The following is a 24,314-nucleotide window of genomic DNA, read 5'->3' as shown; positions in this document are numbered from 1 at the left end:
ATGAGCTCCTTCAGCTTGTTCCATGTCATTGCGTATGCAGCGGCTTCACCAAGTGTTTGGACTTGTAAATTCCACCAGGACAGGGCTCCGTCCAAGAATAGCCCCGAAATGTAGGTAACTTGCTGGTCTGGAGCACACTTGCTCATGCGGAGAACTGAGTCCGTCTTCTCGACCCAACGAACAAAAGCGACAGCACCTCCGGTGCCATCAAAGTTGACAGGTTTGCAGTCTAGGAACTGCTTGTAGGTTCACCCATGAGGCGGATTGTTGTTGCCGGTATTGCCAGAATTACTTCCAGTAGTCCCTCCTTGAGAGGCGGCGTACTGTGCGATGGCAGCAGCGATGACTTGCTGAAGCTCAGCCTCATTGGTAGGCATTTGCGTTTGACGTCTCGGCGGCATCTTCTAAACGATGTGTTCACGTGGGTCAGGCCATAGTAAAGCGTACGTATATAATGATAGTAATAGTACATAACATCTAATGTTATAAATAGACCAATCACATAACATCTCATGTTAACATCCCATGTTATAAATATATCCATCACATAACATCCCATGTCACAAAACATAAATAATCAATCAAACATCATATATGATGAGAATACTGCGATTGCATTGCCATAAATCGAGACCACATGGTAAAGTGTACAAGTACATAACTGTAACATACAACATCAACGACTAAGGGCTACATCACCCCAGTCCAAAAATATATCAAATCAGTGTCAATACATCCCATATACATAACAACAAAAGTCAGGATCAGAATGCAGTCTCCAAAAGGCTGTGCAGTCAGAGCAATCGCCGTCTTCTCACCAAAGTCCACCCGTGCTGTACTAAATAGCCCTACACTGATGGCGATGGAGGAGGGGGAAAATGGGAATAGAACAAACGACGCAAATGGAGCCAATCCTCCTCCATGGCTCGCAAAAATTCCACAATCGTTTTTGTAGGCGGTGTTACTGCATGACGATGTCTCCGCACGGTATGGGAATTGTTGGCGCTGGCAAACGGCTGTGTTAGCCTCACATCTTGCTATATATTTAGGGTCCAAGAAATGATCAATAGTTCTTTGCCAGCAGTTAACCGCTGCGTTTAAGGCCCGTTCGCAGCCGTTATACGGTCATAAACGTAGCCGTATAACGGCTGCGAACGAGCCGTGAACTACAATCACCAAAGACCTCCGTTTGCTGCTACGTTTGCAGCCGTTTAACGACGCGTTTATGGCTGCAAACGTAGTGTTTTCTTATTGTTTTTATTTTACAATTAAACATATATGTGTTGCAAACTTTTTCTTATTGTTTTTTTTCACGTTGAAACATATTTGTGTTGCTTTCTGTTATGTTGTTGCCAAGGACACGCCTCTTCTATTTTCACATTTAAATATATTTGTGTTCTTCTTTTAGGTTGTTGCCGAGACAAGCTTCTTCTATATCACAATAACAATTAAAGAATATATCAAAAAAACAATTAAAGAATAAAACTAACCTGTTTATTCTGGTAATTATGAAAGTAGCCTACTCCACTTGTAACACCTATTATCACCGGTAAATATACACAAAGCAGAAGCATCCGTTCCCCATCTTTAACGTTTGGTTCGTCATCGATGTCGTGTATGGCAGAGTACATGATCCGAATACTGAAATTATTGAAAACACCAATTTCTATTAGGGTTTATAAACTTTCAGTCGTTTTACCCTAAGTATACTAATTGGAATAATGAAAGAAATTTACATCACCTGCAATGAAAGCAAACTTTATTTGAAGCATTGAAGAGTGACTGCAGGCTGGTGGGTAGTTGTCACCGGTGGGAAAGTAATGAGAACTGGTGGGTAAATGTTAGTGGGCTGCTAGGGTTTGTGAAAAGAGGGTATTTGTAAGAAACAAAATGTAATATTTTAATTTTTGTTTTTAAGTTTTGTGGTAGGTTTATATAATTAAGTTTTCTTTTATTGTTTGGTGATGAAAGTTTTGTGGTAGGTGAATATAATTAAGTTTTCCGGTGATGAAAAAAGAGTAAACTTTTAAAATGGTTTATGCGTTTAGTATTTTTACCACTTTAGTTTAAAACTCAAACCTTTTAAAATGGGTAAGTGTGGTTTCAATTGGTCAGATTTTTCAATTAAAATACTGTTTTTTTTTTTTTGTTTTTTTTCGCTCTTTTAATGAAGGGTAAAATTGTCAGATTTTTTTAATTTGTTATAATAAAACATTAGAAGACCATTTTGCCCTTCATAACAAGGGAGAAAAAAACAAAAAAACTGGATGTTAACTGAAAAATCTGACAAAATTTTGATTTTGGATCAAACTGACAATAAAATTGAAACCACATGGACCCAGATTTAAAAGGTTTGTTTTTTGAGACTAAAGTGACAAAAGTGACCAAACCTCAGGGACCATTTTAGCAGTTTACTCTTGAAAAAAAAACTAAGACCACCTGTAGTGGTTTTTTTTTGTTGCGCCCCCCCCCCCCAAAAAAAAAAAAAAAAAAAAAAAAACTCCCAACATCGCCCCAAGACCGCCCTGGGTGTTTTTTTAAAAAAAACCTCCAGAGCGTCCTTTTTTCCATGCCTTCTTCCTTATACTTGGCCAATAGCATTTTTTCTTTGTTTTTAGTTTTATTTTTTATTAAACTAGTTGGTGCCCCGCCCGCGTTGCGGGGCGATGACCGAATAATGAGCGAGTGTTAGTCAGCTCATTGACACAAAAAACAATTAAATCGAGTCAACCAATTAAAACAAAACACTTTTATAGATTTGATAAAAAAAACTAAAACAATGGCAATATTGTAATTTTTAACTGAGGGAAAGTTGTATTTTTTGACTGGGGTAAAATCGTAATTTGACAAAAGCAAAAGTAATGGCAGTACTGTAAATTTGAACCTGGGGCAAAATTGTAAATTTTCACAGGGGCAAATTCGTAATTTTTAACTTGGGGTAACAACGTAATATAAATTTGAACTAAGGGCACAGTCATAATTTTAAGCTTGAGGCAAAAGCACAATTTTTTTTTGAACCGAGGGAAAAATCGTAATTTTGAGTTGCGGGCAAAAACACAATTTTATTTTGAACCGGGGAAAAACATAATTTTGAATTGAGGGCGAAATCACAATTTTTAATCGGGGAAAAATCACATTTTTGAACAGAGGGCAAAATCGTGATTTTTAAGTGGGGGCAAAAACAAAATTTTATTTTGAACTGGGGGCGAAAAGGTAATTCTGAGCTGAGTGCAAAACCATAATTTTATTTTGAATGGAGAGAAAATCGTAATTTTGAGCTGAGAACAAAAGCGTAATTTTATTTTGAGCTGAGGGCAAAACCGTAATTTTAGACAGGGACAAAAACGTGATTTTAGAACGGATATAAAATAATAAACTGGTTGGTCCAATGGGCGAGTGCCAGACAAGGTCGTAATTTTGAATTGAGGGCAAGATCGTAATTTGAGATGAGGACAAAAAGCGTAATTTTATTTTGAGCTGGGCGCAAAAACGTAATTTTATTTTGAGCTGGGGGCAAAAACGTAATTTTATTTTGAGCTGGGGACAAAAACGTAATTTTAAAATGGATATAAAACATTAAACGTGTTGGTCCAATGGGGGAGTGCCAGGCAGCTGTTTAATTTTATTTTGAGCTGGGGGCAAAACCGTAATTTTAGACAGGGACAAAAACGTGATTTTAGAATGGATATAAAATAATAAACTGGTTGATCCAATGGGAGAGTGCCAGACAAAGTCGTAATTTTGAATTGAGGGCAAGATCGTAATTTTATTTTGAGTTGGGGGCAAAAACGTAATTTTATTTTGAGCCGGAGACAAAAACGTAATTTTAAAATGAATATAAAACATTAAATGTATTGGTCTAATGAGGGAGTGCCAGACTACCTGTCACTATTCCCCTATTTGGGTTTTGTATATGTAGGAAATGAATAAATTGTCCAATTGTAGTCTTTTTTATACCAATAAATCATGTTAAAGTTATGTTTATGTCATATAGAATAAGTTAGCAAAAACGAATGTTCATTTTTAAAGTTGATGATTTGATATAATAAGGGGGACATGGCACTCTCTTTCATCAGTTGAACCATCACCTTTAGCTAATCTTATTGTTACATCTTATCTTCATCGCTTGAATCCCCACAAGATCAAATTAGTTGCGACTTGCGATGGTGTTCTGGCTCATTACTTGAACCTGTCTGCGCTTCCCAAAAAATTCCCTCACTTCTCTCGATCGACAACGAACCACATCACGGCCGGGTTCATGAACCTGTGAAATCCAATCACGCCAAAGATGAAAAGGGCTGCGACGATGTTCTAGTTGAACCCGTCGAACCGAAGGCTGCATCACGATAGTGCCGCGCCCGCTAACAGCCAGCGTCTTAGTTTTAATTATTTAATAAGAAAATGAAAACAATAGTCATGGTTATTTGTTTATTCATAGAAAGTTGTAGTTAATACAAATGCTTGTATATTTGACTAGGTTATAACCCGTGAATACTCACGGGTTGTTAATCTATCTTTGTAAAAAAAATAATACATACATATATATTAATAAATGAAAAATTGCATGATGAATAAGGTGGATGAATAAATGATAAGAACGTCTATATGAGTAAAAATTAATAAAATGTAATACTGAGAACAATAAACTTCTCTTTTATTCGTTCATAATCATAGCATAAAGAACACTAAACAATTTAAGCAGCACCTTCTTCATTAACTTCTTTTTTAACTTCTTCTTTAACACGTCCAAGATGTCGTTCAGGAATACAGACCAAAGCTTCTGTCCCTCTAAAAACCATCATATCAAATTTTGACTCAGAAATCATATCGAAGATAATAAAGTGTTCATCTTCAATTTTCATGTCTTCTTTAATGCGATCCCATCCGGTAGTCATTATAAAAATTGTCACCATGTTTTTCCATAACAACCAACCATGTACGGTTAGGAAAAGAGGTTATAGTAACATGTTTCGTACGTAGTATGTTCTTCAACTTATGATTATGATGAACAAAAAATCTATCGATAAGCTGCAAGTACAAAAAAAAATATTTTATATTAAATAAAGTTTTTTAAAATTTGTCAAATACCACTATAGTACAAACATAAAAAAATAAAATAATTACCAAATGATCTTTATGTTCAGAGATTGTGATGTTTGGCAATGTAAGAAATCACCTTGAGCAAGTGCAAAATCTTGATAGAAGTATATCAATCTAAAAGTTAGACTACCTTCGTACTGAAACATAAGCAATGAATTCTTTGGTAATAGTAGTGATTGAATCATATTGAACCATCCGTCGTGAAAAAAGTATGAAGAACCTGCTTTTCTAATTTTGACATTAAAAATTCTTTCATCAAGTGTAATGATTTGAACCATACCATCAGTAGCTAACTTGAAATCAGCTACCCAGTTGTGGTAACTCCTCGGTAAAATCTATATGCAAAGTAAGAATTAATACAAACATATAATAAAGAAATAAAAATAATTATAACATCAACATACCCAAGAATTCATCTTGTTGTTTGATAGAAAACGTAAAAAACAGTTAAGCATCTTCACTGATAATAAAACTTTGAATTGGATGAAGATGCTTTAGGTATTATTTATATTTATAAGAAAAAGTTATTTAAAGACAAATAATATGTAAAAACATGTTTATTCTATTTTTCATATATAATGAAAATTGTTAAACTTTTATTACACATATTTAACAAATTTCTTTAAATATAGAGATACAAATCTATGATGCAGTTATCATTAATAAGTAAATGTAAATAATTACTATAATTAAAAATCAACAAAAAAAATGCAATCGTTTGTATTAGAAGATTATAAAATAAATAAATGAATGTTAACATTATAGGTAATAGATATTTCATCATTACAATATACATTTATCAACACATCCATCAACTCACCAATCTTCATCATCTCTATTGCAAGAAAAAAATCTCCCTTCACCGTCGTTTGGATTCCGGTAAACTTCCTTCCAAAATCCGATTAGCTAAAGGTCGATTTTTTTTGTGAAATTCAGCAACTAAACATGTTTTAGTTAGTATATGCAGAAAATACGGTGTTTTATATGAGACTAAATCGGTGTTAGACATGAAATTGAATTTTAGGGTTTAATCATCTTGAAGCTTTGATAAATTTGGTATGTTTGTCATCTAATGTAGATATTTCGTGTGATTTACATTGTGGGTTATATATTTAATGAAAACGGTATATTCGGATTTTGTAATGAATCATAAAGGAAGGAAAACATATATGTTATTATAAATTCATTGATTAAAACGAATTTTTTTTAGTTGTACTCAAATAAGATGATATGAAAACAATTCATTTAGTATTGTATATATGGATGTTGCCTGTTGTGTTATTGAAAGTATGTATACAACATATTTGATGAAGATTATGAATTAGGATTAGGAATAATGGAAATAATATCGACATTATATCAGTATAAGTTTTCAAAATATAAGAATGATAAAGGCATATTCACAAAAGGTGTTCGTCTAATGGTCCTTAACACATATTTTTTTTATCATTATGAACATATATGTATTCATTCAAGTTCAATAGTACATGTTAATAACAAATGTTGGTATATTACAGGTATACAAAAATGGGTCCATCATGTCTCTGTGTGTTAGAGGAGCCATCATCGTTAAAACTGGTATGCTATAATGCTTAAAAAATTATATATATCTTCTATTAGAGAACATGTAACAAATAAAAATAACTGCAGGTGCTGCTACTTGACTTTGTGAAGAATGTATATGGAGATTATTGGCAAAGGACGAAAATAATGATACATCATCAAAGTCAAAGAAGTTGGCAAGTATCGTTGAGAAGTGTAAGCGGGGAATCCGTTATCACTAACGGATGGGGTAATGTCGTAAGGGATCTTGAGTTGACAAAGAGGACGTTCTTGCTGTTAAGGATAATCGAAGATAAAAATATTGAAATCGATTGTTTCGTAGAAAACATAAGTGGTGAATCATTTGTGACAGTAAACCGTTACGGAGTTCTAAAGATAATAGTAAGAATACTAACATGTTTGATTCAATATTTATTTTGTTATACTTGTCAACTAAATGGTATACATATATATATATATATATATATATATATATATCTAACAATAAAATGTTACATATAATAGGAAGAAAGAGTTTGATGATGGAAGAGAGAAACAACCCAAGAAAAGAAAATGTAATTATTTCAAACATAATAATAGATCAGTAATTTCATTCATATATGTAGACATATTTAGTTAATGATTGTGGGTTAATGTTATTTAACTTTAATCATTGTATTAACAGTTTAAAAAGAAAGGGAAACAGATTGTGGCATATTGTAATCCAGACGATAGTAAGCGGTTGATACGCGGAACAGAAGTGGAAATGCCAAACGTCTCAACATTTAGACGGAGAACTCGCAGTCGGTTGGTATGCATAGAAAAAGTTAACAACATTTACTTATAAATATTTGTTATACATTAATGGATAAAATATACTACTCTAAATATAATGTGTATCTATAATAATAAGGTTAACGAAAATGGAAAGAGATATGCTAATGCATTGAAGATATTGGATGTTGAACCAAAACATGTTGCAAGGACAAATAATGTTGAAAAAACTGATAATTATGAATTCACAAAGAAGGGAAAATACCGCATGGTATGCTTTTTTACACTAATCATTCATTAAGAGTAAAAGTATAACAATCATAAGCCTGATTTAACTGTTAATTCTCGTATACATGCAGAGAATGCCTATTGATGTTGTAAGAATTGTCGGATTCAAAAATAAAGTGCATGAGTTGAAAGTGAAGAACATGAATGGAAAAACCATCGATATGAATCTTAGGCGTCAGAAGAATGGAGATGGTGTAAGGTATGCAATCGAAGGTTGGTCGATGTTCATGAAGGAGAATGGCCTTTGTGCGGGTGACACAATGCATTTCACATTTGTAAGTTCAGGAAATCTCCTGATCTTATCACACGTGGATGTAATTAATGCAGGTTAACAGGTAATCTTATAAGCTAATGTTGAAGGTATTTGTGAAGACGAAATCATGAGTCTTTTGTGCTACTGATTTTATGTATCTTTTTTTGGACATGCACGTTCTCTTCTTATCATGTTCAATTTTCGTCGTTGGTAGTTTAAGCTTGAAAACAATTAGTGGTATATTATCATGACAGATACCATATTTTTGAATATAACTAACAATTGTATCGACTATAAATGCTTGTTGATTATCGATGTTCAAATATATATATTTACAAATTAAGATGTGATTGTTTATATGTGATTTGCATTTATTATATAAGTTCTAACTCATATTTACTAACAATTTAATGTAACCTTAAATGTTGAAGTAAACAGTAAAGATGATTTCCATAAAAAATCAATGAAGAAAAATAAAAGTTGGAAATTACTATTAAAATACTGAAAGTATAAATTTAAGAATATCTCTTTGTAGACTACACTGGTAATTTTATTAGTAATGTTCCCATCACTGTCTAAATATTAACATCTTTAAGCCATCCATACTTTTGAATCTTGAAAGCGTCACATATACTTGTCCGTGAGTGTTCAATATCTATTCAAAGAACCTTGAAGATGTTTGAAAGTATGTAAAGTATCTGTATTTATAGACATAAGCTATAACTTATTTATGTAATTAATAATAAAGATTACTAAAATCAGTTGCAATCAAATTAATGGTCTGAAATATGGAAACAATCTTATATTTATAAGTTTGGGAAATTAAAGAGAATGTGTCAACACTAAAATCGAGTTGCTATAATTACGATATTTCTTAAAATAACTATAGAAATGTAACTGAATTGTATAAATATTTAAACAAATGATTAATGTTCATTTCATGAAAAATAATTCATTAAGGTCAAAAGTAAAATGTAATTTTTCATTTTCTTATTTTTATATTATCGGATGATTAAATTATGATACAATAAATAATAAGTGTAGTCTTATAAAATAAGGAACATAACCAAACATGATTTCCAACAAAAAATAGTAAAGAATAAGTCAAAATGTCATAATATATAGGGAAACCATAAAAATGTATTCAAACATCAAAAATTAAAAACCACAAAACAAAATTCCAATAGTCCAATAACAAATAAATTGTTTTTATTGTAACCACCATTTGCAAAATCTCGTTTATCAATTCTTGCCTAAATCTTCGTCAAGATAATTATTCTCAACACATATGCGAGGCTTACTTGCTGCCGACCCCAATCCCTCTTCAATCACATAAACATCACCAAGGTTACGCTTCAAATCAGAAGATGATTGCTTCAAGTCACCCACGTAATCCTTTGAAACAGGTGTGGAGTTATCCCCAGTGTAAGAATCACCATCCTAAAAAAATAAACAATTTATAATAACACAACTATTAAAAGTATATATCAGTATATTTTTAAAGTTAAACCTTAGAGCATTCACCACCAGCATATTGGAACTCAGACTGACTCATACCAAACAAATCAGAGACATCAAGCTGTAAAAAAATCGAAAGCAACAGACAAATTGTTTAAACATCTTTTAAACGGTTTTGTAAGTGCAAATATATTAATAAAACAATCGCTTACCTGGTCAATTTTCCATTTTTTATTGAGCTCATCCAAGATGTCAACATCAGTGGTAACAACTGATATTCCATAATTCTCCACACCATTGACAATATTAAAGTCTGTTACTTTGATCATGAAAGCACAATTTAGGTTAACCAACATTTCAAATTCAACAGGGTATTCTCTTGGAAGCTCATTTGTCGTGAGTAACTATATTAAAAAAATCTCATGTGTGGTTAGAATGTATATATAAAAATCTAATTGAATTAAATATAAAGTAGAACTAAATAGAACCTCGTCCTGAATTTCTATAAGTTCCTTTGCAGTTTTCCCAACAAACTTCAATGCCTCATGGTCAAACAATGTAAGTGTCACCGTACCGGTTGAATCTTGAACCCGAATTGGTATTTTAAACCTTAAAAGCGTATTTAAATAATTAAAAAACATAGATGAATAGATAATATAAACGACGTACATTGTTGAATCAACAATAATAGAATTATGAATAACAAACACTTTACCTGGACAGCGGGAAAAATTCTTTTCCTTGACAATCCTTGTTGGAACATTAATACACCTTCTCATCTCTAACATCACTTGTTCCATCTTCCTTATCATAAGTTTCAAACTTTAGCTCAACTTTGGACTTGCAATGGTTACACCCATCATAATACCACATCTTATCAGAAACGATTGCTACGATAGTTCCAACAATAACCACTTTCTTTGGCTGTTTAAAGAATTAAAGAAATAAAAGTTCATTAAAATTTTGAAAATAGTTGAAATATAAAGCATCAAATGTTAAGAAAAACCTCTATGATTGAGCCAAGATAAGAAATTGGTGAAAAAACATCATTGTTTAAAAATTCATCTTCCACAGAACACATCATATATGACCCAGCATGGCTACTTGAATCGGTTGAAGCAGCAAGTTTTGAAAGAAACCTATAAAAATTTTTGAAGAAACCAAAATGTGTAATTAACAAAAAATACAAACAAAACGTAAAGTTGATACAATTATAAAAATATAAATAAATAATCAGACTCACTTTTCCTTGAACGATAGCATCTCATCAAAATTGTCGTTAATGAAAAGCCGTGAACCATCAAAATTATTATAAATCCCCCATTTACATATTTTTAGGTAAAAATAAATTAAACAATCAATCAGATATATATAAAGGAAGAACATCTATCTATATTGTATGGTATAAATTGTGTAATTGATAAAATACCTTTGTATGTCTTAACAGCACCAAAATGGACAACAATGACAACATGTGCTTCACGATTTTTACTAACCATGTAAGAATACATGTCCTTAGCGTAATCATCCCAAAGAGTTAAATCGATCTGAACATCTCTACAATAGCATATAAGAAAAAAACATAACTTTAACAAAATTTTATAAAAATTATAGCATAATATGGAAAAAAACAAATAAACTAAAATTTTAAAACTATATTACTCGAGATCTTGAAGCTTAAGATTGAGACGTTTCCCTTTACTACCATCCTTTTTGTTAGTGTCCTCAATCTTATAACAAACAACAACGTAACCAATGAAATCTAAGAATAAAAGAAAAAAGATATCAGCATATATAATAACATAAAAACAACTAAATAAAACGTCAAAAAATATTGTGGTATATAAACTTTGTAAATATAAATGAACACACCTACTGTCGTACCCTCCTTGATTCTCTGTGAAACAACATCATCGAAATCAACAAAATTGAAAATGTACTGCGGACCTTCCCATTTACTACACTTTTCCACAAACGTATGATAGTAAAAAGATAGCTTCTGATTGTTAGGAACAATCTTGAACGATGCAGTGTTCGCAGCAAGAGATGGCCGTTTTATGATAAGGCATTCATCGACATTTAAATGTCTCTCAAACTTTGGAAATAGCTTATGTAAGCAAAAAGCTTGAATCTTGGTACCCTGAGGGTAAATAAGTAATAACACGCAAAGGAAATGTTAAAATGAACTCACAATCAGTATAATTAAACGAAAAAAGATTTATGGTATTGTAAATATGTAACAAACATAATACAAATAACAAAACGAAATAAATCAAAAAACTACCATTTCATCCATCAGTATCATATCAATACGATACGTCTCTCTTTCATTATCTCTCATCTTGTTTCTCCACAAACTAACAATCTTCACCTTGATAGTGTAGTTTGTACTAAGAGCATCAATATCGTTCAGCAAGGTGATGTCACCTTGGTTTTCCATTGTAGCTATGAAGACAACAAAAAAAAAATTAATAGACTGTGGAAAACAAAATAATATCACTTTAAAAACAAACATAGTTTGCCTAAGATAGGTTTTTTTTTTTTAAATGGAATAATGATTGAAGAACAAATGATTTTTTTTATATAAAATTAGAAAAGATAATATTTTCAGTAATATATGATGAGAAATTCAAATCACAAAAAATCGTTTTTAAAAATACCATAATTAAGGAAACTGTATAGTTTTTAATTAGATAAAACAAATTAACATAAATACAAATTTATAAAAAGAGAAACTGTATAATCATATAACCAATCATATTCATCAAATAAAAAGGGTTGACTTTACAAAATTAACTAATCATATAACTAAGATATCTTAATAATTTGAACGTATACACTTACCAGCTTCTTAGCATCTTCCATCCCAATTAGAGCAGCTATATGTCGATCAAACTTGTAGTCGTCAATATCCTAAAAATGACATCATAAATATAAAAATATAAGAATACAACAATGTACTGGTTCTTAAAGTTTGTTAATATATATTAAAACATAGTTACATACATTAAAAAAGACTCAAAATTTGGAAGTTGAAAGTGACCAACACTATCCCCAGCAACTCCTTCTTCAACATGACTTTCGGTAGTCTGTGGCTTCTCCTTGTGTTTCGACTACAGATAAAAAGTCCACATTAGTAACAATGTTAAATAAAGTTCAACTAATAAGATCGTATCAATCACCTTTAACAACGAAGGAGCGTTGTTTTTAGGATCCATAACTACAAATGAAGTATGTTTTTATAAAATATAACGGTAATCTATTTATAGAAAGAATGTCTATTTACAGAAACCGAATAATAATTCTGAATACAAAAAATTAAACTTAAAACAGTAATTTGTTTATAGAAACAAAAAAAACTTTAAAAAGAAATTAAAGGTATTCTTAAAGAATTAACAACTAACTAAATAGAAAAAAATATAATTGATAAAACAAACCATATGAACTTCAAAAGATAATCACATAAACTTTTAAAATAAAGCATAAAGACAAAACTTAAAACCAAAGACTATAGATATCAATAAACAAACAACACCAAGAAAATTGAACTAACTTGTTTTGGTTGACGAACACTCCGAGTTCGATTGTCACAAAAGATGGAGGGTTCACCATGAGAAAAACAAACCATAAATCATTCAGAACATATATTATTAATTTTTGAAAAAAAAAACCAAACAGAAAGGATAAAATCAAATATTACAAACTTAAAAAAGAGAAAACAACTATAACATTCAACTAACCTCTGTTGTTTGTTCAATGATCGTTTGTCCGATTGTTATCCAAGATTTAGGGATTCACATGAAAATCAAAATAAACCAAAATCAATAAGTTTGATAAATGCCCAAGAAATGATTAACGTTCATAGATATTACATAAATCAGAGAATGTAGATGATGATAACAAACCTCCGATCTTGATATTGTTTGCAAAAAACAGTGATTAAATCGGATAATGTATATCATAAAGAACAACACAAAAAATACAGAGAAATCTTCAAAAATTGGGATTAAACACTTACAATACATAACAATCTTATATAGAAACAATTTATTTATAGAAATAAAATTAATATTCTGGAAAAACATATCAGACCATAAATAAAATAAAATAAACAAAATCTTTAATGGATTGGTAATTAATACAATACAAAATTTATTACTAACAAAAAAAACGTAATCTGTTTATAGAAACAATGTCTAATTACAGAAACCGAGTTAAAATCTAAAACAAAGAACAATCAAAACTGTAATATCTTGTATAATCGAGGAAACAAAAAAATCCTCCCAAATGAGATTGAATCGAAATAAAAAAGGGATTCCGTTATCACCTACAAAACTTTAACAATCAAAAAACCAAAACTAAAAGAGTTAATTCGTACCCATTGATGGTGAATTCTGGATCAATGAACAATGGAGAATACCATGTTGATGATGGCAATGGTGGCGGTAGATTAGGGTTCTGTTTGAAAAAAGGAAATAGAATGAATGAAGAGTAATAGAACAAATCTCGTTTTGATTAAGAAAATAATCAACATCTTGTACTCTCATCTGAATAAAAAACATACCTGCAATTTTTATGTTCGGATCTGAAAGAAAATAATCGTAGATGAAGTTAATAACAAAATAATTAGTAGTGAATAAAAAAAAAGATTCAGAAACATCTAAATAACATAGAAAAACAGTTGCAACCTTGGATCTCTGTCGAATGTTTCAAAGAATCAAGAACACCATTAGGTTAAAGTGATAGAATATGATTGTCGGTATGTGAGATTTTGTGGAACTGATAGGTTTGATGAAATACATTTACCTGTAATTCTTGAAAGATTCCTCACCTAAGATGATGATCGGCTATAGTATTTTGATGATCGGAGATGGTATGTTGATTTAGGGTTTGTAATCGAATATGGTAAGTAGAAGAGAGAGAACAGAGAGAGAAAGATGATGATTCAAGAAGAATGTTATGCAAAATAATTGAGTGAAATCAATTTAAAGGATCCGAATTCAATATGGGTTATTTGGATAACCCGAAAACCGGCCCATTCAAATCCGGATCCCGTGTATCTTTGGTTTTTTGGTTTGTGTTTTGTGAAACTTGGTTTGTTTATAGAGAATTACATCAATTCCCTCCCAAAATCAAACTCCACTAAACAAATGGTTGCCACATCATCAAAATGACTTCACCATTCAAGGACACATAGCCCACATCATCTTATTTATTAATATATATAGATATAGATTATCATTCGTACCTTTGTTTTGAACATTTCTTGTTTTTCTATTTAAAGGAAAAGTAGCTTTTGATATCTAACTAGTGTTTGTAAATGACGCGCGTTGTGCGAAAGGCATTGGTGTTTTTGACCGTGAGGTATGGTGGGGCGGGGGTTTGGGGCATGGGTTGACATGTGGACTTCGAGCCCTCCGCTGATAAGTGACGTGTTGGGTCGGTATGGAGGGGCATGACTACCCCGCGTGGGTTGGCCAGTTTTATAAAAATTAAAAAAAAACCTAAAATAAAAAAATACACACATAATTAAAAAAAAGCCTAAAATTATTATTAAAAGTTCCTAAAATTACAAAATTCTAAAAAAAGGATTAAAAAATTAAAAAAAAAAACCTAAAGCGTTAGGTAGATTTCGAACAGGGCGAGCTTTGTCAAACGGCTTCCGCTCCTTGCCCCGGAACTGGATGTTGGCCACCGCCATGGGCGGATCTTAATAGGGTTGTGGCAGGGCCACGGCCCGGGCAAATTTTTCGGCCGTAGTGCTAATTTTCCGCATTTCGATCGAAATTTTTTATATATATAGTATGTTTGGCCCGGGTTTGCCCGGGCTTTTTTTAGTGCCCGTTTCTTTCGGCCCTAGCACGTTCAACGGGCAAGATCCGCCACTGGCCACCGCCACCCGGTCTTCGTGACTTATATCACCGCCCGGGACGCTATCGTAGTAGGCTTTAAAACGGTCGAGCTTTGGTCGTAGCTCGCGCCACTTGTGTTGGCACGCGTTTAAATTGTGCCGGTCGTTCCCCACGTTGTGCCGGTAGCTAGCGAAAGCTTCCGGCCAGTAACGGGTCTCACCGGGTTGGCGGCCCTTCATCGCGTTGTGCCGGTATCAAGTGTGGGTAGCGGGTTCGGGTAGGTGGAGCGAAGGTTTGGGGTAGCGATGTGGACAGGCAGTGGGGTTGGGGGGTTTTAAATATTTCTTAAAATTTAAACCTAGCCGCTATGGCCTAGCCAACCCAGCCAATGAGAGCCGGCCACGGATGAACCTCTCGCCCAAGAGGCCACACCGAAACCCAAGCCCACCCGGGGTGGTGACTTGGGCATTTGTACCCAATCCACGCCCCAACCCTCGCCCCATACCCCATTGTCTAATAAATGAATATAAGGTATTATTCAATATAAAAAAAAAACCTTCACTGTTCATTCACTTTTAATTTTATCATATAAAGATTTTATCATATTATAATGCCCCACAAGATTTCAAGCCCTACTACACCCGTTTTAACATAATACCCCACAATGGCCACATGCTAACTGTACAGCCATATACGCAAAACGCCCAAGGGTCCTCCCTCTCCTACTACACATAGTCTAAAAGCAAAACCGTAAGTGGTTGGATACCTAATTTTATATACTGTAATTATTTCCATTAAATGTGTTTAATATACTGTAATTATTTCCAAGGTGCATAGTATAAATTGTATAAATTTGATTATTTATAGATTCAAGAAATGAACTGGTTTAGGTTTTGAAATATACGTTACTAGTTCATTTGATTATTTGATTATTTATAGATTCAAGAAATGAACTGGTTTAGGTTTTGAAATATACGTTACTTTTTTTTTTGAAAGACCAACCAAACTGGTTTAGGTTTTTGAAATATACGTTACTAGTTCGATTATTAAATGGGTTTAATATACTGTAATTATTTCCAATGTGCATAGTATAAATTATATAAATTTGATTATTAACTAGTGCTAATACCTGTGAATTTCGCGGTGTTGAGAAATGATATGTTTTTTATTTTTTGAAAAAAAATACATTTAAACATGAACCTAGAAATAAAAGAAATGTTCCATTACTTATGTAGATATTAAATTACATAAAACTGAAAAAATGTAGCTCCTAATCATGAATTTCTCAAGTGATTCGTGTACACATAAAAATTATTCTAAGTTTATTAATACATGGTATTTTTCTAAGCAAAATAAAGGTACCTTGGATGTGGATCACCCTTAATAGGCTTTTTGACCATACTTGTTACTAATGGCATGCACTTTGATTGACCTCTTAACCCTCTGTTTTCAGATTATAAAATAAATAAAATTAAACAAATTAGTATCTTAATTATTATTATATAAAAATACAACCAATAACATATTAATTTCATAGCTAGGTATGTTATTAACCTTTTTTTAGCAATGATAACTACCATAACACCCACATTTCACAGTCCAATCATCACCCCTAACTGAACACCGCCTTTTTTGTTGATACGTAGCATGATCAGCTAAATGTGACGAACCAATGCTCCATCTCAGCTTGCAGTTTAAGCTTTTGCCTCGAAGGAAATGGTAGTTAAAACTTAAAAGAAGGGTTTGGGCTATTTTGGGAAAGGGAAATTGGTATGTAAATCTCACCTAGACCTTATTGGCCATTAATAATCTCACCTCAAAATATTCCCCCCACCAGTCCCACCTTTCACCTATTTTTCCTACAATGGTCCCCCGTTAAAAAAACTTAACGGTGTTAAGCTTTTCTCTAAATTACAAACAGTTTTTTTAGGGCTTTTGATTAGAACGACGATACGAGTCCATTGATGTAAAACTTACCTCAAAAAGGTGCTCCAAACGATGAAAACGGCGCTTCAATTCGGGTGTTTAAATTTCCAATTAACCAAAATCAAGTCACTTGGAGCACCATTTCAAACTAACTTTTATATCAATGGACTCGTATCCTCGTTCTAATCAAAAGCCCTAAAAAATCTGTTTATAATTTGGAAAAAGCTTAACTCCGTTAAGGTTTTTTAACGGAGGACCATTGTAGGAAAAATAGGTGAAAGTTGGGACAGGTGCGGGGAATATTCTGAGGTGGGATTATTAATGGCCAATAAGCTCTAGATGATATTATTACAGGCCAATTCCCCTTTGGGAAATGTGAAGGAAATGCTTCCCATTTGAGCTTTAATTCAAGTGAAGGCTGAAGGTTATGGTTCCCTAAAGATAAAGAGTGTTCTTAACAAAATTATATATTATCAATTTGTAACATTGTTATGCTTATAGTTGTTGCAAGCTATGCATTAAAGGTTTTACATGTTATTCTTTATTGTAGGTTCTTATATTTTTTTGTTTATTTTCTTTCAGTTATCTTTTAGTGTTTTTTTCTACATTTTCTTTTTTGTTCTTCGCAGCGGTCCCGTGCACAACGCGCACAGAAGTATAGACCTAGTTTGATTTAATTTCTTTAACTGATTGTGGTAGTTTTGGTATGGTTAAAATGGTGGAGTAGCTGACCATTTAACCTTAGCATGACCCACACCATCATCAAGTAAAGTTACAATTTTCTTGAACTTAACCGATGCATCCCCTGTTTGGACTATCAAGTTTTTGTACTGAGTTTGATCTTGTGGTTTAACCAATAGGCTGAAAATTTTATGGAAACTTTCAACAACTGTATTAGCAGCTTCAACTTCTTCCATATCTTCGCTCAAAATAAAAGATTAACAAAAAGCCAACTAAAAAAATCCAAGCACATGAGTATATATGCTGGCAAGATAGTTATATGCTTTAGCCAAACCTGAAAGAAAAACTTATATTTATGATAACGTATTGAGTTCATACTTTTGACGCAAACCCAAAGTTTTATATGGTTAAATTAAAAAAATAAGTTGTAAAATGGCATAAATAATTTCCAAACAATTACAGAAGTGAGTCGTGTGGTATGTACATTCAGTTTACTAAAATGCCTTAGATCGGACCCACATTTTTTTATAGAAAAGTAATTGAGGTCTACTACCAAAAGTTTTAAAATGGCATAAATTATTTACCAACAATTATATTAGTGATTCGTGGGGTATGTACACTCACTTAGATGTTTTAGACCTTTACTTATATGCTTTAGACTATACGCACATTTTTATAGCGAAGTAATCAAATTCTACTTATCAAAGTATCATGAACTTACCCCAAATTAGCATGCAGTATCAGTAATAAAAAAGGATGTCAATGCTTTAAAAGTAGAATATGGGAGAAACCAAAAATGGTGCTAACACTCTAAAATTAACTTGCGAAAAATAGACATGAATATGTGAGCATGAATGTTACAAATTTTCTATAAGAACACATAAGATAAAAATGTATAGAATAAGACATGGATCAATATACCATTATCAGAAAGTCAAAACTGAATGTTACCCGATAACTTGATGTTGAAGTAAGCATTGAGATTTATGAAGTGGCTGCTTCCAAGCAGTTTCATCATTATGTGATGGAACATCAAGCCCGTATCTTGACATATCAAAAGGCGCCACAGGTGTACCAGCTCTCACGCTTTCAAACTCCTTAGCAATCGCCAGATAAATGAGTTGATAGTATCCATTTGCAATAACAAACCCATGTCAAAACAAAATCAAGTTGTCAAGTTAGGTTCCGTCTCAATAGAGTTTGGTTACCGGTGAAAAGGGGTAATTTTTTATGGGTTGAAACGGGTCAGGTTTGACCCGATACATGGTTTGTCTAAAACTAAAGTCTTCGTATAAACAACCCGTGTATCAAATATGATTACAAAAGTAATGCATTTAAATGAAAAAATATATATATTTCTTGGATAAATTATGTAGGATATATTTGCATTAAACATATACTCAGGGACACTTGACCATTTTTAACATTATCATTTTCTGGTTTTGAGCTGAACTTTTATTTACCCATTTACCCCGTTAGTCCTTAGACATAAAACATGAATCAACCGATTCATATGTGAACATGTCAAGACTGTCGCTTCTGACTCTGAATAACGTTTATTGAAACAAAAGCCAACATAGTAGGAAGGGACAATGTATTATAGAGTATCAATTTGCTACCACGTAATCCATGGGACACCAACTCCAAGTCCAACAACCAATTTTACAACCCGGTAGCTAAAAATGATATTTTTATTAAACTATTGCATAGATATTTAAAAATCGGACCCGATAGCTATAAAACACAATCCAAACATATTATTTATTTTCCAAATACAGCATATATTAGTGGAATGCAACACACACAAGCCAGGAGAAACGGATCTCCAATATACAATATCAAATCTTACTACAACCCTAACAACTAAAGAACCTTGAAGTAAAGAGAACAAAACACTAAAAACATACCTCTCCTCCTATATTACACGTCCCAATACACAACTTGCATCCAAATGTTTGTTCCAGAACCTAAACGAACAAAATCAAATAGCTTCACCATCAACCATATCCATAATATAGTCCCTAGATATCAGATTCACTTTCACATCATTACCTGCCCAAGAATATGAGCACTCGAATGCCAACACGTATCGCGTCCCTCATCACTATCAAAAGTGAAAATCTTGAGCTGACATGACACCCACCTTCCAAATGCCATGACATGTGTCACATCACACCATCCACGTGAGAAATCAAAGCATTTGAAGACAAACTATTTGATAACTCCTTCGTTATATCGAAATGAGTTGTTTCTCATTTCTTCCACTCCTTCACAGTCCCATAAGGCAATGTAACCCTAAAAAAACAAAAACAATAAAATAAAAAAACGCACACCAACTGTTCGACGATATGCTTTGGTCATAATTTATTTTCCTATAATTACTTCCAATATAACATATAACATATAACAAAACCAATAAAAAGAAATAACATCTCTTAATATAAACAAATAAACCTCATTAATTCATTCACATTCGTATCAATTACACACCACCAATCACTTTACCTAACCTCATTAAAGTTTAATGTCACAACTCTAAATTCAATTAGATTCAATGAATCTGTAATCCAAATTGATACCTCAAAACGAAGAGCCATTGTGCAACTGTGTATCCTCTTGAAATCGGACCACTTACTACATGCTAAACCATCAAAATCGTCAGGATGTCACCAGCGGAAACTACACCCGCAGCCGTCATGGTCACAGTGAAACCCTATTCATTCCACTGTTGTTGTGTACCAAAATTGTCATCAACATCACCCTTAGTCGCCACCACTGTCATCAAAGAAAATTCGTTTACAACATCAAAGACTAAGAAGAAAACCTACAAACATAGATTACATTAAAATAGCATATCAGATGATATATAAACACAGATCGGCAAAAAGAACGATGAAATGAAGATGTTTATTACAAATAAATTGAAGAAGTTAACAGGAAATCAGAATCTATTATTCGACAAACATATATACTTTGGATCTTGGATTGTTTGATTGGAAAAGAAGATAAAACCCTAATCGCCGTTGCTGTGAGAATGTGAAAAATAGGGAAAGAAAATGGTCGGGTTGTGTGTTTATATACCAGTAGTCATTTGACCCGAATGTAGGTATAAATGGATCCCGCGTGACCCATCATCAAAGGGAAATGAATTGGTGTGAGTAGACACTGATGCGACTTTCAAGCCTGCCACCGATCAATCGAAAATTAAACCAATTCCCAAAACAACTAAAAGAAAATACAAAACTCCCCAAATGGCTACTCTGTTGTACAACAAAAGGTAGGGAGCAGTTGTGAAGAAAGCATAGGGTGCATTTTAGAAAGATTTTTATCACTATTAAACCCTCTTTCAAATAATAATAACAAATATACAAATTTTACCTTTTGCTAATTGGGAATATGATCTTGTTCATCGTCCTCAGTAGCCGAGATAGAAACCGATATCGGCCATCTCAGCAAAGCCCCTCCCTTGCCTTTCTCTCATTACTTTCGCCCATAGACTAATGAGAACTCTTTTCTCTCTGTTTAAACGTGAGCCCCAACTTTCGTTTTCATCATCGGTCGCCTTCATCATTTTCGGTGCGCTTAATAGATCAATATGGTTAGAGATAACACATGCTTAAGCAGGAGATATACAAAAAAAGCAGGAATCAACACGTGTAAAACAGCAAACTTCAAGTTTATTTAATTTAGGTCCAGATATGAAAATAAAAACAATTTACATTGTACTTTGGAAAAAAGGTAATACTTTGAGCATACCAGTAAGTTGTTTTGGAATGGCTTTGCGAATGGTGTGGGTGGATGGAGAGTTGTTGTTTCTGACATGGAGGTATTAAAGCAGAAGTGGTGGGGGCTTGAAACTCTATTGACCATCACCGGTATGCCATCTCCATAGTTGCTTCTGTGAGACAGTATTTGAAAAATAATGATTTCCAATTGTTTTAAAACTACAAACAAACTATAAAATTGTAGAATACAGAATCATTAAAGTGCTTACATGAATCTTGGTTGCTCGTTCTTTCCGTGGTCTTCGCAAAACAAACCCTTTGAAGCACCCTTTTGCGATAATCAAACTTTCGTCTTCTTTAGAATTGTCGGAATTGAATCGCCATGCGGAATCCATTTTGGAAGTGCGAGGTGATGAGAAACAGAATGGTAGAACAGTGAAGGTGAGAGAATTAGAAAGAGGCAGAGCAACAATTGTCCCAGTACCAGATCTTGCAAGGTTTTCTTTCAAAACGAAAAATCCAAGCCTAGCCTGCACATAAACGCATATTTTAGAACTACTGCAATTAAAAAAAACTGTCTTATGTTGTCAAACTGAAATCGGCACATCCAAACACTATCTACTACAACCATTTTCTTAGATCCCCCCACCCCGACATTAACCTGTTCCGTATCGCCAAGATCTTGCTTTACGACTTTGTAAAGAAGTAAGGAGAAGACCAAAAGATAAAAACAAAGCAAACATTCCATTTCCAAAACGCCATGAAGATTTCATAGCAGGTTGATTAGGGTTTTGAATTTTTGGTATACCAAACTCATCCACAACTCCCTGTGATATAAAAAAAACTTACGTTACATTTGGTTTTTTTAAGTTGCATTGATCAATTTCAAAGCAAAAAATCTTCATAGTCACCAATGGTTGAGAAAGTTTAATTTAATTCAAAATGGAAGGTAGTTATACTTACTTTAATAGCTTGCTGCATAAAGAGCATTGCGATTAACAGACCAAATAATTCACCAGCTACGCTTGTGAATCTATTGATGATTGAGCAAGCACCCAAAATAGACAACACCACCAACAGAAAAGCCGTCCACACACAAACCCTGTTATCATTGAAACAATATTAATTTTCTTAAAAATTCATACTTTCTCAAGTAGTTAGTTTTAAGTAAAGGTGAAAATTTTGACCCATCTACTCCTAAATTACTCGATCCGGGTAATGTTTTATCTCTAACAGGTCAAACCGATATCAAAAGAATTTAAGCCTTGAAACTTTTTAATTTTTATGTAGTGTTTTGTCCGTTAACTTTTCTAGACATGTTGAAATTTTTTAATTGAAGTAAACAAAAAAGTTCAAAAGAATAAACCATACCTTTGAGTTGTTCCCAAATGCAAAGCGTGCTCCATCATTCAATCGTCTGATGTTGGTGAAGACAAAAATCCTAAATCAATGCAGGGATCTGAACCGGAATATAAAAACCAAAAATTAAAAGAAAAAAAACCTACAACTACTGTACTTCCAAAATCGTCAACTATATGTTGAACTAATATCTGAAATTTCAGCAAAAGTTGAACTTACCAATCGAGCCCTAGCCGCTGATGATTTGGATCGGCGACGACGGCATTCCAATCCAGCCACCCAACCGTCTCTCTAGAGGCACAATCGAGATGATTAGCAACCATCACATCGTCGGTTTCTGCAGCGAGTTCATCAACTTGGTTAGTGGTGGCCGGAGAGAGATAGATGAGATGGTGGAGATGACGAACGGACGTCTGGAAGAAACCCTAGGGCATCTGAAGTTGGCTGTGAGTGAAGTCGGGTTATAAGTTCATCAACTTGATTAAGACGAAGATCCAAAATTCTAGATTGAAGAAAAGCAGAAACGAAACGGAGGAGAGAGCGGCTGATCAAAAACCCTAGGGTAGGTATGAACTTTTGTGTTGAAACGGGTTACAACAGCTTATATACCTAAGGCTTTTTTACCCATATTATTAAACGGATACCGCATGACCCATCAGCACAGGGAAAAGGAATGGTTATCACTTTTGGCGGGAAAATGAGAAATTGAGGCCCTAGTAGGTGGACATGTGTCCCCTAGTTAAGGCTTTTATTAGGTTGTATAGATTTGTAGATTCAATAAATGAACTATTTTAGGTTTTGAAGTACAGTTTTAAGTAGCTAACGATGTACTAATATGTTTGATTATATTTCAAATAAATTTGTTATTGTCATCTTTCTTTTTATCCTTAACTTGGTTAGAACCAATGTCTTTAACTTAACATGTGGCAACAAAGCACGGGTGAGCATCTATCACTCAACCCCAAGAAAACCGAGAAATAAACACTGACTGACCTGAGCCGAGCCCGAAATAACCGTAATGGTTTGGTTATCAGACCTAATAGCGTACGAAAATCGGATTCAGGCGCTTCGGTGACTGGAGCGGAACTTGATAAAATAAGAGGGTAAAGTACACTAATTATCCTTGTGTTTAGGGGATAATACGAACTTGGGTCTTAAGCTTAATTTTTACAGATTTGGTCTCCGATAGAACTACTTGTTTCAAATATGGTCCCTAGATTTAAATGGTGTTTAATTGGTCAGTTAACTTCATGGACAGTGTACATAACAAACTGAATGCCGGCGATGTTCTTCATTGTAAATTCGTCATCATTGAGGCTAGAGGGTATGGTGCCCATCCTCCCTTGGAGGATGATC

The 24,314-nt window shown here is 33.2% G+C and overlaps 1 protein-coding gene, 2 long non-coding RNA genes and 1 other non-coding gene across 13 annotated transcripts; all 4 read right to left on the bottom strand.

The window, feature by feature from the left end:
* Nucleotides 1-703: 703 nt before the first annotated feature.
* Nucleotides 704-1,873, bottom strand: LOC110927555. Its single transcript, XR_002585718.2, has 3 exons — nt 1,742-1,873; nt 1,491-1,641; nt 704-1,005 (listed from the first exon to the last, which is right to left on the bottom strand). It is a non-coding gene; the product is annotated as an uncharacterized LOC110927555 (long non-coding RNA).
* A 7,174-nt stretch (nt 1,874-9,047) lies between these two features.
* On the bottom strand, nt 9,048-10,335 carry LOC110928712. Its single transcript, XM_022171749.1, has 5 exons — nt 10,131-10,335; nt 9,904-10,024; nt 9,628-9,819; nt 9,468-9,536; nt 9,048-9,397 (listed from the first exon to the last, which is right to left on the bottom strand). Exons 3-5 carry the CDS (start codon nt 9,769-9,771, stop codon nt 9,200-9,202), a joined length of 411 nt encoding a protein of 136 aa, XP_022027441.1. The 5' UTR covers nt 9,772-9,819; nt 9,904-10,024; nt 10,131-10,335; the 3' UTR covers nt 9,048-9,199.
* Nucleotides 10,336-12,300: 1,965 nt separating this feature from the next.
* On the bottom strand, nt 12,301-13,110 carry LOC118490150. The gene is made up of 3 exons (XR_004888366.1): nt 12,969-13,110; nt 12,422-12,528; nt 12,301-12,328 (listed from the first exon to the last, which is right to left on the bottom strand). It is a non-coding gene; the product is annotated as an uncharacterized LOC118490150 (long non-coding RNA).
* Nucleotides 13,111-16,477: 3,367 nt separating this feature from the next.
* LOC110928711 lies at nt 16,478-23,528 on the bottom strand. 10 transcript variants are annotated; one of them, XR_004888358.1, is made up of 12 exons: nt 23,178-23,528; nt 22,971-23,058; nt 22,563-22,701; nt 22,228-22,426; nt 21,869-22,129; nt 21,631-21,772; nt 21,253-21,455; nt 20,956-21,057; nt 20,454-20,649; nt 19,927-20,169; nt 18,826-19,841; nt 16,478-16,710 (listed from the first exon to the last, which is right to left on the bottom strand). It is a non-coding gene; the product is annotated as an uncharacterized LOC110928711 (transcript). The 10 variants fall into 10 exon arrangements; XR_004888359.1 differs by lacking the exon at nt 16,478-16,710 and adding an exon at nt 17,753-18,208; XR_004888362.1 differs by lacking the exon at nt 16,478-16,710 and having other exon boundaries at nt 18,663-18,971; nt 19,782-19,841.
* Between the last annotated feature and the right edge of the window lie 786 nt (nt 23,529-24,314).

Source organism: Helianthus annuus, chromosome 3 (genome assembly GCF_002127325.2).
Source record: "Helianthus annuus cultivar XRQ/B chromosome 3, HanXRQr2.0-SUNRISE, whole genome shotgun sequence".
Taxonomy (NCBI): Eukaryota; Viridiplantae; Streptophyta; class Magnoliopsida; order Asterales; family Asteraceae; genus Helianthus; species Helianthus annuus.
This window is presented reverse-complemented; position numbering and strand designations above follow the sequence as displayed.